The 13,389-nt window shown below is 39.5% G+C and overlaps 1 protein-coding gene across 3 annotated transcripts in view; it reads left to right on the forward strand.

The window, feature by feature from the left end:
- Positions 1-13,389, forward strand: part of ap5z1 (adaptor related protein complex 5 subunit zeta 1) — a 52,973-nt gene that overhangs the window by 18,029 nt on the left and 21,555 nt on the right. For all 3 annotated transcript variants that reach the window (XM_048609405.1, XM_048609406.1, XM_048609407.1), the window contains exons 2-7: positions 969-1,106; positions 1,529-1,715; positions 2,614-2,758; positions 6,743-6,852; positions 7,770-7,938; positions 10,785-10,925. In XM_048609405.1, the coding sequence (XP_048465362.1) occupies positions 969-1,106; positions 1,529-1,715; positions 2,614-2,758; positions 6,743-6,852; positions 7,770-7,938; positions 10,785-10,925 (890 nt within the window). The remainder of the gene's footprint in view (positions 1-968; positions 1,107-1,528; positions 1,716-2,613; positions 2,759-6,742; positions 6,853-7,769; positions 7,939-10,784; positions 10,926-13,389) is intronic.

A 13,389-nucleotide genomic window follows, 5' to 3' on the forward strand; every position in this document is an offset into this window, starting at 1 on the left:
CTTTCCATGTGATTCTGCACATCTTTCATTTACAAGTACATTTTTAAAAAAAAAAAAAAAAAAGTTTTTCTTTCATAGGTGTCACTGACAAGGTCAACGTTTATTGTCCATTCCTAATTATCCTTGAACTGAGTGGCTTGCCACGCTATTTTGGGAGTGTTAAGAATCAACCACATTATTGTGGGCCTGCAGTAACATTAAGACCAGGCAAGTAAGGCAGATTTCATATACTAAAGAACATTAGTCTCAGTACAAATCATTTAGTTCACTAATTTTTCAATACAGATTTGTTCATTGAATTTAAGTTTAATTAGCTGTCATGGTGAAATTTGAACCCAGATACCTAGAGTATTAGCCTGCACCTCTCGATTAGTAGTTCTCTGACATTACCACCTTGCCACAAACTTAACAATCTCTTTTAATTCCTTTTTTTTTTTAACGTTTTACTATTGAATCTGATTTCGTACCCTTTGAGGCAATAGATTCCTAATCCTAACTTTTCGCCTTTTTTTTTAAAAAATCTCCCCTCAGGTTCTTTGCCAATTGCCCTAAATCTCTGACCTCTGGCTTGCGATACACCTGCCAGTAAAAACAGTTTCTTCTCAGTTATTTTAATATCCATGTTAACTCCCTTTGTCTTCCCAATCAGCTGAAGTTCCTTATCCTTGGAATCATTCTAGTAAATCCATTCTCCCTCTCCATGGAAGTGAAGCACTTCCTTAAGTTGAAAAGTATGAGCTGCTGACTGGTATTTCATTATTTACTAAGTTCTCGAGGAAAGGCTTATATTGAACCCAGTGCTGCAGGAACCTGTACTGTGTTGGCAGCGTTGATATTTAAGTGACATTTTGAATTATATTTTCTAGCATTTTCAGAGATGCATGAAAATGGGGTGAGTAACGTGAACCTCTTCTGTCATTTGGTTAACCACGGTTTCTATTCAATACCTGTTCTCTGCTCCCTTTCAGAGAAGTACAAGACGAAGACCTACAGAAATTCTGCTCCCGCATTTCCACACTTTTGCAGAATAAAGAATACAACAAGGAGGCTATTGATTCCCTACAGAAACTCTTCCTGATTGTCTCAGCAACAAAATATGGCAGAACGTAAGAGTCTGTGTTTGAAACAAGGGGAGAATCAAGAGGGAGTCTGACAATTTGACTGTGAACTGGAGTTTACTGACTGGAAGAAGGGTTTCCTTAATCATTTATAATTCAAGTTTTGTCGTGGAATTTTATTTGATTCAACGAAATTAGTTACAAGTTGGCTTTGGAATATTCTTTAAATCACCTGTTGAATTTCTCAGTAATCGTATGCATTCCATTTCATAACTTCAGACTGACATTCGATAGTCTGTATCTGTGACTAAATATCAGTGAAACCTGTGAAAAGATGTGAGGGACTTGTTTTTTGTCTCTGCCAGCAATCATAGGATGGAAGTGTTTACGGCGTGAATGTATTTAGAACACGTGCAGATAGTTAACAAGTCAAAGTCTAATGTGCTGCCATTTTTCTGTCTGATACCCAGTCTTCCCAGGGATGTCCTACAGAAACTCCACAGCACCTTGTGTTTCCTGAAGGCGCCACAGCCAGTCCTTGTTCTATGCTCGGCTATTCTGAGAGAGGTCCTGCCAAGCAATTCTTTGACTTTATCTTGTGATGAGGTGAATGATATGAAAACCATGAGCCTTTTATCGAGTATAATACTGCCTCAGGTAAGGAAGGGTGGTTCAAGCTAAACTAAAGTTATTATATTGTTTTGAATTGCTGATCATATCACATCACTGTTCTGTGACCTCGCCACTAAGGGATTTTGCAAGCACTATCCTCAGTTACTAATCTGCTATATTTGTTTCTGTCCTTCTATAGCAGCTGTTTCTTCCATAAGGATTAGGTTAAAGTTGTGTACGTCTATTTATTAATTTCTGTTTCTGCTTTTATCATAATTGTTTCACCAGATTTGCTGTGGAATGTTTTGAACCTGAATGCCAGAAACTATATGGAACCAAAGGACTTTTGCAATATTCACCAAATAAAGCAATTCAGATTCTTGATCTCATGTGCTGTGAAGTGACTGCTGCTTTAAAAAATCATGCATCTGTATAGGTTGAGTGAGCCAGGATTAAACCTGATTGTAGTCACATTCTCTGCCAAAGCTTGAATGTCAGGAATGGTGACTTGTGTGGGATAATTGGAAGGAGGGTTGGTTCTGTATTCGTGGAGCTTGAACACAATGGTTATCACCTTTCAAAGGGAAGGAAAAGTAAATGAACAAGAAGCCCCTGTAAATAATTATAAATTTTATTTTAGAATATCTAGTGAAGGGTTTATGTACTGGGATCTTGCAGTCCCTAAAATAAAACCACCTGTTTAATTTCTTTGCATGATGCATCCCTTTAGTGTGGCATTTGATTACCTTTTAAGTTGTATAGTTCACAGCTTTTGCTGCACAGCATCCCTCCGCTTTTCTGTTGTATAACATCAAAAGAAGTGAAACTTTGCAAAGTAGAATTTTGAAATAATAAAAAGTTAGATTTTCAGTGGACCTAGAGGAGAACAAAAGTTTACGTAATAGAAATGTACTTAGCAGCGGCATTGTATTCTTCTCTGTAGGGGAGTATAAATGGTGATGTTGAAGCTGTGTGTAGTCGTGTTTTGAAACTGCTAGAATCTCGCCAAGTTGAGAGTCAAGGTTCACGGTTTCTTCTGCCTATCTTGTCCAAAGTCCTTGACGTTGCACCCACAACTCTCAATGAAGGTAAGTTATCCAGGTGTGATGTTGGATTATACTGATGATAACAACTTTTTGATGCTTTCCTGTAGCTCACTCCCAAAGGAATTCTTTACTCGATCAAACTGAGAATTTAAGTCTGGATCTTGTGCTTTCTATTATATATGCAGTACTATAATCCCCATCTGTGCCGGTTTAGTTTCTAAATATGCTCTGGCCCCTATAACAAATGCAAACCCCCTTAGAACAGTCTAATCCATACTGCCTAACTTGTGAATTCTTATAAACACCAGTGAAAGATGTCTTGCAAATTGATGTAGCAGTAGACTCCAAACAGTTTTAATAGGACAGAACAGTAACACAACAGGTCTTTCTGTGCACTTTCATCTATCTTTGTGGCATAAAATGAAAAGTAAAAAGCACCATAACTTGTCAGTTTAAAAGGGGAGTGATTTCATTAAATTTGCAGGAAGTATCAGCTGTAGCTGTTTTTTTCAGGTGATGCAGTGTGTTGAAGCAATTATGTTGTACCTGGAAATGTAACCACCTCCTCTTAATCTCCCCATCCTTCCACCCACTGACTTCACCAGCACTTTATTTCCATCACGTTTCTCACGTGCTTTAGAAATGCAGAGAAAGATTCCTCATTACCCTCTGGGAGAGGAAATTCCTTTGGCAGTTTTCCTGTCAGTTTTAAATGAGTGTCCTCTTATTCTGTAACTGTGTCCTATGGTTTGAGATTACCCCATTAGTGGAAAAATCTTCTCAATTTCTACCCTGTCAAGCCCCACTCAGGCCCATGTATGTTTCAGTAAGATCAACCTCAGTTCTCCTAGACATTAGTGAATAAAGGCCTAATCTGTTTAGCAGTTCTTGATACCTCAGTCCCTTCAACCCAGGAATCAGCCTAGGAAAGCTTCCAAAATCTACCATGAAGACCAATATTTGTTTAAATTATCTACTAATTCTCTATTCTGCATTATTTTCTTAGTTGCAACCTCCAAGGGTTCCACGGTCTCTTTTATATATCTGTAGAAGCTCTTGCAGTTTGTCTTTTATGTATTCGCCAATTCACTTTCATGATGAATTTTTCTCCTTCTTTATTAGCTTTTCAGCCATCCACTGCTGATTCAAAAAAAAAAATTTTAGTCTTTGGCCTGCCACTAGTTTTGCCACTTTGTATTTGTCAGTTTTTGATTTGGATATTCTCCTTGAATACCTTCTGTGAACCATTTTTGGATCATCTTTCTTGTTGCGTCATTTTTGACAAACATAAAGTTTAACGAAGCATTATGAAATATCTGTTTAAATGTCTGCCACTGCACTTCCACTGACTTTCCTTAGTCTATTTTCGCAGTTAGTTTTAAATAACTCTTTCTTTGTGCCTCTGTGATTGCCCTTATTTAAGTTGAGGACACTCGTTTTGAGACCTGAATTGTTCTCCCGCAAACTATATTTGAAACTCTACTATGTTGTGATTGCCATGCTGAGAGGATCCTTAACTATGAAATCACTTATTTATCAGACCTCGTAATGAGATCTAAAAACTTTGTTCCAAGGTAGGTTCTACAACTTGCTGCTCTAAGGAACAATCCCTGATGTACTGTATAAATCTGTCTTCCATGTTATCATTGCCCATGTTATTATGCAGATGAACATCATCGAGGACCATTGTAGTGCTCTTCTTACATGCATCCATTATTTTCCAACTTTGCCTCACTGTAGAACAAAATCAGTGCTTCAGGAGCATTTAAGCAGCTGCCACATCTGACTTCTTTCCCTTTTTGTTACTCATTATTTCCACACAACAGATTCCAAATCATGATCTATGCACATATATCACTACTCAGCACTGTGCTGGCATCTTCCTTTATTAACCATCTACCCTACCTCCTCTTGTAGTTTGCCTATTTGTCTAGAATGTCAAATACTCATAAATATTGAATTCCCAGTCTTGATTGTCCTGCAACCATGTCTCCATAAGAGCTATTAATTCATATTTATTTACCTCTATTTGTACCATCAACATCTGTCCTGTCACAAATGCTGCATACGTTCGGATAAAAAGCCTGAAACCGTGCCCAGGTGACTGCAGCTCACATTCTAGCTCATCAACTTTTGTGCTGAAGTTCCTGGAGAAGCCAACGCTTCCTGCAAACGTGGATTGCACTGACACCATATCCTTCAGCTGTAACATAGCAGCTGCCCGCTATCTCTAATCTGTTCAGTTGATTAATTTGGATGTTAATTATTTTAAAAGTGAATTTCTTAACAGTACACTTCTGCTGTAATAATGTCTCTTGATTTAAACCACTTGGCCAATCCAAAAAGAAATCCTATGATGTCACACTTGTTGGCATTGACAGGCAGAAACGGGTTGAAGGCCTGTCTGTACCTGGTTTTATCTACCACTGCTGCCCTTCTCATGCAGGTCTCTCTCCATGGGCTGATTTAGAACAACACTGGTAGCAGCTCGGAGACTGCTACCGCTGCTGGCACCTGGATTTGAAACCAACTGGCTGAAATATGTTTGTGCATCCTTTAAGTGTCCTAAAGCGTGACACCAACAGCATAAAAGCTGTTCGTGGTTTTGTGATAAATGACCAGTGCAAGCCTCAGAGGTCAAAAGGATGTATGATGTGGGGCGTAGAATCCTTTACACAGGTGCACTTGGGGCAATTTTCTGGATTTAGCTTCTTCCAGCCCTACAAGCTTTTGAATCCTCTATGCTCCTCCACTCCACACACCTGCTCTGATTTCAATTTTTTAAATTCATTCACAGGATGAGGGCATTGCTGGCTAGGCCATTTATTGCCCATCCCTAATTGCCCAGAGAGCAGTTGAGTCAACCACATTGCTGTGGGTCTGGAATCACGTGACGGTAGATTTCATTCCCTAAAGAACATTAGTAAACCAGATGGCTTTTTCCCCAATTATCAACAATGGATTCATTGTCATCATTAGACTCCTGATTCTAGATTTTATTTTTTTCATTGAATTCAAAATCCACTATCTGCCATGACTGGATTTGAACCCAGATTCACAGAACATTAATTCTTTGGATTAAGAGTCTGACGATAATACCACTAGGCTATCACCTCCCCTTTAAATCCCTTCATTAGTGATCTTTCAGCCACTTGCACCATAAACCTCTCTACCTGTCTATCTTCTTTTAAGATGCTCCTTAAAACCTGATCTCTGGTCAAACCTTTGCTCATCTTTCCTTCTGTGGCTCAGTGTCAAAAAGATTTTATTCTTGTTAAGTGCCTCAAAACTAATTTGCAATGTTAAATGTACTTTATAAATATAAGTTGTTGTTGAAGTGCAAAAAGTGGAGCCAAATGGTAGAAGATCACTTTGTCGGGCTCATGATCAGTCTGATTTGTGGGGTTCTTGACTGACATGGAGTGTTCTCCTCTCTGCATCCCATGTCCTGATGAGTATGCGATAACTCCACAGAGGCTGGTATCCCATCACCAAGTCACCCTTTACACGTGGAGAGTCCATGACACTACTCCAACTCCCTCAGAGCCAGCTCTGAGTGAACAGAATCTCTGACTCTCGTGTTTATACCTGTCAGCCAGGGCCCCCTGACTGGGGCTGTTAACCTGGTCCAATCGGGGAACTCCTATTCTTATAATGTCCGCCTGGCTGACCTCATTACAATCACTACGTTGTACGAAAATAATTTTTTTAAGGGACTGAAGAGCTGCAAGGTTACTTCTTATTGCAGTTAACTTGCACAGCTGCCCTAACTGAAGTGTTTAGAACAAGCAGACCATTGCAGTCAGTCTTAAGTTCAGTAGAATGCTTTTCCAAAATGTGTAAGTGAATGTGAATTATACTTCAAGTGAGTAATAAGAAGGAAGAAGTAAAAGAGAAGACTGCGTTCTGGTATAGTCTGGTTCCAAGCTGAAAACCCCAAAGCACAGTATTCCACAAAGTCATGTACGCTGACTGCAGTATCGGAATCCACTCAAACTCGGCTATTTTGCTGTTTCTTTACAACAGAACAAGTGAATGCTGTTAGTAAGAAGCTTGTTGATTGGCTGCGTTATGCAAGTACTCTACAAGGTGTCCCCCTTTCTTCTGGAGGCTTCTTTAGTCCAAGATCACGACAGGTAATGGAAAGCTACAGCCTTATTCAAGTCTGTTATTGCTATCCTATTCACTTGTATTAACCCTTTTAAAGACTGGAATAAGATGGTGTTTCTCGTGCAGATATTAAATACGTGAGTTAACAAAATAGTGATGCTTTTGCTGCATTGTCTACTGCTGATTAACTGTTGGTGAGAAATATATGGATTGGGATACTTTGTTCTGCTTTCTGCTGTTACACTCCTGGTTGAGAGGTTGGGATGGAACCCAAAACTTTTTCGACGCAGTTCTGTATGGCTGCTAGAACACATTTGAAAGGTTTGGCCTGTCTGATCTAAATCTGTTGGTTTTTTTTGTTTCTATCTACCTCCATGATAACATTTGCACACCTGAACTCCCTTCTTCCAGAGTGAGAGCATCACTGGAACTTGATCTAACTATTACATCAATTTGTGATCTTTTGCTGTTCACTGTTTAATATTAAGCAACAGTATTGTGAGTTAGCTGGCACCTAAATGTTCAGTGTAATTTTGTTCATACCCTAACGGCTCATCAATCTTTTCGAATAGCTAGGCTGGACATGATAAAAACTTAAGTTCAATCCATAGGCATGTGATATCTTTGCTCAGAGTTAACTGCAGCAGTGATACAGACTTATAATTAACTTCTTTGACTACTTCTGATTACTAACCAGTGAACACTGTTAGAACGTGCAGAGGTGGACATTGAATAAAGACAAGGACACGTTAGTTTTTGATGCAACTTGTTGAATACCCTACAAAACAATAAATCAAAGCTTACACTTGTGAAATGGAGAGGTTGGAGCAATGAAGATGAATAGGCTTCCAACAAGGTGCTTGTACATTAGAGGAAAGGAAAAGCTTGATGAGTCAGTTCAGGCAATCTAATATTAACAATGTTCATTTTTACTTTTGGTTAGCCTGCTTCCATTTTAGAGGTGGATGGAGCGGTGGCAGGTGATTTCTTCACATTACTTTCCATTGGCCATTATTACACTGAGGACCAATGGCTCAACATGCACTCTTTCTCCATGATCAGAAAGTGGCTGCTGTATTTTGGAGCAAGTGGAGTCAACAGCAATGATGCAGGTAGCTTGCTAGTGAAATGTGTAACCTCTGATTTTGTTTGTGAGCATTTTATTAATTAAAGAGAATCTGAAAATTCACAGCTGATCGATTGGCCTCGGTTCAGAGGAGAGATTTGGTTCCAAGAAAAGTGCATACCCAAACCATTGCTTCTCTCTTTGCCTCATCTGTGTGTTTTGAGCATTCACCGACTGTGCTTCTCTTCTGGCTGTGTTTGCTTGATCTCAGTTCCAGGAATACTCTGTTCTATAAACACGGAGAAACATGATATTCCATCAAGTGTTCAAACTTTGATGTTTTTTAGAAACATAGAAACAAAGAAGATAGGAGCAAGAGGAGGCCATTCAGCCCTTTGAGCCGGCTCCACCTTTCTTGACGATCATGGCAGATCATCCAACTCAACAGCCTAATCCTGCTTTCTCCCCACAACTTTGATTGCATAGGCCCCAAGTGCTATATCTAGTCACCTCTTGAATACATTCAATGTTTAGGCGTCAACTACTTCCTGTGGTAATCATTCCATCTGAATCCTCAGACTGTGACCCCGGTTCTGGACACACCCACCATCATGAACATCTACCCTGTCCAGTCCTGTTAGAATTTTATAAGTCTCTGAGATTCCCCCTCATTCGTCTGAACTCCAGCGAAGACAATCTCTCATCGTATGTCAGACCCACCATCCCTGCAATCAGCCTGGTAAACCTTCACTGCACTCCCTCGAGAGCAAGAGCATCCTTCCTCAGACAAGGAGACCAAAACTGTGCGCGATATTCTAAGTGTGGCCTCACCAAGCCCCTGTATAACTGCAGCAACAACATCCCTGCTCCAGTACTCAAAACCTCTCGCAATGAAGGCCAACATACCATTTGCCTTCTTTACCGTCTGCTGCACCTGCATGCTTACCTTCAGCAACTGGTGCACACAGACGCCCAGGTCCTGCTGCATTTTTGCATTTCTGATGACCACCTGATACTCAAACAGCCTCATTGTAGTTTTCTTAATGACTGACAGACAAGGTTGCCAACCCTGCATGATTTTAAGATAACTTTCCACGATCATTGTCAAAAAACAACCTGGGAAATGATGGCATACTGATAATGTCATTGGACTAGGCCCTGCTCTAGGTTCATATCCCACCACAGCAAATACATTAGTTGGTGAAAGAAAAACTGAATTGGCAGCCAGTCCATGATAGACCAAGAATGTCAGTTGTTATAAAAACCCATCTACTCGACTAAGGTACTGCAGAAAGGAAATCTTCCACCTGCATATTCATCTCCCAGACTCCTAGAAATATGCTTGGCCCTAACTGCTCTCCAGGGCAGTTAGGATTGGAATGAATGCTTGTCCCCATGAAGAAATAAAATAAAATAAAGTTATGTGCACTTTTGATTTTTGTCTTAATATTAGAAAAGAATAAAAGGTTGCCTGTTTAACTAGGCATCATGTCATATTGTGAAACCTTCAGATATACATTCAACTGGAGTTAGGAACCGTAGTTAAAGTGCCTGCCAGATACTGGCATTATCCCTTTGCCCTATTTGTGTTAAAGGGGCACTTGCTAGAGAAAGTTCTGCAGTAACATTTGGCTCGCTGCTGCTTTTTCTAATGATGGTGTGAAGAAGGTTCTCAAAGGCTAACAAGCCAGAATAAAATGGTTTGAGGGGCTTTTGTGGTAGTGTCCTTACCTCTGTGCCAAAGAGTCTGGGTTCAAGTCCCACCTGTCTTAAGTGTTACAACATCTCTGAGGTCTAAAAGGGTTGGTTAAAAATCCAAAATGGTAGGGGTTGCATTGTTGATGTAGCTTTTGCCATCTGATGTGTTTTGCTATGAGAAATGAACTTGGCTTGCTGTTGCTTTGTGTCACTTGAGTCAGTATAGTTCGGTTGCACAAAACTGCTGTAATATAAATAAATTGACCACGTGGCTGCAGTCAAATTCCACATAATGAATTGTTAGTCATATGCGTAGATGCTAACATTATTTCTTTAGTTTCCATTCATGATATCATTGTATATTAGAACAGCTCTCACGTGAGGAAGGTTGTGATGGCTGTATTTAGCAGTAGCTAACTATGTCATTGCTCACAGATCTCACTGGGATTCTGAAGGGAACTGTTGGAAACAGAAAAGATAAAGGGAATTCTTTTCCATTTGGTAATTGGAAATGTAATTGAATGCCAAGATTGCTGTTTGGCTTAGGCTTTTGAACTTGAATTGTTGAAGCGAGATACTGCTTGGTCGTGTTGCGCTCATTAACACAACTTGTGCATGGGATTGACACAGACACAGACACAGATAAATCAACATCCACTTTAGAAAAGATTTTATCTTTCAAGCATTCAGAGGCAGCATGTCGCCACAATTAATTTTTCTGGATTATAACTGCAATCTACATCTGCATGTGGTTTGTCTTTTTATTAATATCTTCATTTCTTCCATTTAAGGTATTCATACAGTTGTAGTTTAATCATTCTGAGCAGTCACATCTCCAATACAGATTTGTCCAGATACAAATCTTTGTCAGATTTGCAAAGAGCCAGCAAATGTGGGTGAGGACAGCCAAATTGCTTGAACACAAGTTTAGTCCAAAGTGACACTTTGTTCATCTTAGATAAGATACCGAAAGAAAAAAAACTGACTTTAAGAAAGCTTGTTTGGTTTTGTTTCCTCTTGTAATTGTTAATGCAGAGGTGCAACTTTGATATTCACTGCTAATAATGTTTGCTGTGCTTGTACTAAGATTGTTTTTCCTTTATCATCCTCATCGCCATTAACTGATCGGACCTGCATTGTAACAAGAGGCTACTGTTTGACAGAAGTTGATTAATCTTTTTATTTGTCTGCTAGATGAAAAGTCTGAATTAGACAGCTCTGTAATGTCAATGCTTTCTGCTTCCTCAACATCAAGTCGTCTGATGCCCCCTAAAGAACGTCTGCGGGAGAAGACGTTTGAATATTGCAATCGGTTAATTGAACAGAGTGATAGAAGTGAGTACAGTATGGGGGAAATTATGCTTATCCCTTCATTTTAAACCTTGTACTGTTGCACTTTAGCTTTCTGCAAGCAGTCCACTGAATATCTCAGTTAAGTATTGAAGTGATTCCAGCATCTCAGTCATTTGCTCCTGCCTAAAGTGGACCACTGCTGCTGTTGGATATTGTCTCTGACTAAGACGCCTCTGTTTTTTTCTGTTTTTTATTTAAATAGCATTTAATCTCCACACAGTGGTGGAAGCTATGGTCAAAAAAAAACCTGCAGAACATATTGATGCACCAAGTTTATGAATTTTAAAAAAACCTTCATGTTCATGCTTGCGTGAGGGTGTCTCTGACTAAGTTGGCCTTTATTGCCCATCCCTAATTGCCCAAAGAGCAGTTAAAAGTCAACCACATTGCTGTGGCAAGGTACCAGATAAAGGCGGCAGATTTCCTTCACTAAAGGACTACAGTGAACCAAATGGACTTTTATGACCGTTGACAGTTGTTATACCATTAGGCCAGCTTTCTTCCAGATATTTTTAATGAATTCAAATTTCACTATTTGCCATGCAAGGATTTGAACCCATTTCCCCAGAACATTCATCTGGGTTCTGGATTGCTAGTCTACCGACATTACCACCATGCCACTGCCTTCCATTGACTTACTTTCGTAATGAAGTAAAGATAATTAATGGCAATTTTTATTATAATCAGTTGTTACTTCCTTTAAAATCACAGAATTGTTACAGGGCAGAGTGAGGCCATTTGGTTTATGGCCTGCCTTTTCCCATAACTCAGCACACTGTATGATTATTTAAATAGGAATGATGCAATTTTGAACACCTCAGTTGAATCAGCCATAACCACACTTCCATGCAGTGCATTCTAGACCCTATCTACCTGCTATGTTCGAAAGTTTTCATTTTTTCTCAGCTCACATTTTGCTTCATGTTAAAACATCTTAGAACTGTGTCTTCTAATTCTCAATCCATTCACAAATCGGAACAGATTTGTGCTACCTTCGCTCCAGACCCCTCCTGATTTTAAAAATTTCTGTTTGATCTTTCATTTGGTCTTCCCCTTCCCAAGGAAAACAGTCCCAACTTCTCCATTGTTTCCTCATAACTGAAATATCTAACCCTGGAGTCATTTTTTGTCAACATCTTCTGCACTGTCCCCAACACATTTACAGCCTTCCTAATGTGTGTCACCTGGAACCATACATCGTGAGATCTGACCGGTGCCGTCTACAAGTTCATCATGACCTCCCTGTTCCTAGTTGTAAAGCCTAGAGTACTGTGTGCTTCATTAACAGATTCTTTTACCTCTCCTGTCACGTTTTGATGACAAATGTACATGCATCCATGTCTCTGCTCCTGAACACCTTTTTTAGGATTGTGGCTTTTTTTTTTTTTTAAGAAAAATTGCTTCTCCATGTTCTTTGCACCAAAGTGCATCGCCTTCCACTTCTGTCTATTGAGCCTCATCTGGCATCTATCTGCCCACTCTGCCAACGTGTCAATGTCCTTTTGAAGTTCTATACTGTCCTCCCTGCTGTTTACAATTCTCCTGAGTTCTATGTCATCCGTGTACTTTAGAATAGTTCCTTGAACGTCAAGATCTAGACAGTTTATACACTATATATAAAACTGGAAAAGCAAGAGTCTGTTACTGATCCCCAGGGATCTCCACTACAAATCCTACTTCAGCCTGAGGCATACCCATTAATTATTACTCCCTCTTTCCTATCCCTCAGCGACTCCGCTATTCATGTTACTGCTGTCCCTTTTATTCCTCACTGTATTGTGTGGTACTCATATCAAATATGTTTCGAAAGTCCACGTACACCACATCAACAGGCTTCACTGTCATCAACACTCTCTTATCATCCCCTCAAAACACTTTGTTAGTTAGACACAATTTTCCCTTAAATCCTTGCTGACTCTTCTGAATAAATCTACATTTTTCCATGTGACTACTAATTCTATCTCAAGTAATTGTTTCTAGAATTTTCTGTGCCACTAAAGATAAACTTACTTGTCTTTAATTGCTGGGCTGACCTTTAACAAATCTTTTTTGAACATTTGTGTAATGTTTGAATTCTCCAATCCTCCAGCACAACCCATTAATCAAGGGAGGATTGAAAGGTGTTTTCCAGTGCCTCTGCTGTTTCTTCCCCACTTCCTTCAGTATTCTTGCTTGCATCTCATCTGGTCCCAGTGTTGTATCAGTTTTGGTACTGACAGCTTATCCAATGCTACCTTCTTCTCAATTTTGAACTTTTTGGTTGAGTTTCTCCTCTGTCTCCTTGACCTGGGTGGCATCTGCCTCGTAGGTAAAGACAGATGCAAAGAATTCATTTAACACTGCAACCACACCTCTTGCCTCTAAGTGTAAATCCTAGTCTTCCTTTTTATCACCTTTTGTACTATTTATGTATTGATCAAACACTTCAGGATTTCTTTATATATTA

Source organism: Rhincodon typus, chromosome 21, assembly GCF_021869965.1.
Source record: "Rhincodon typus isolate 14 chromosome 21, sRhiTyp1.1, whole genome shotgun sequence".
NCBI classification, from domain to species: Eukaryota; Metazoa; Chordata; class Chondrichthyes; order Orectolobiformes; family Rhincodontidae; genus Rhincodon; species Rhincodon typus.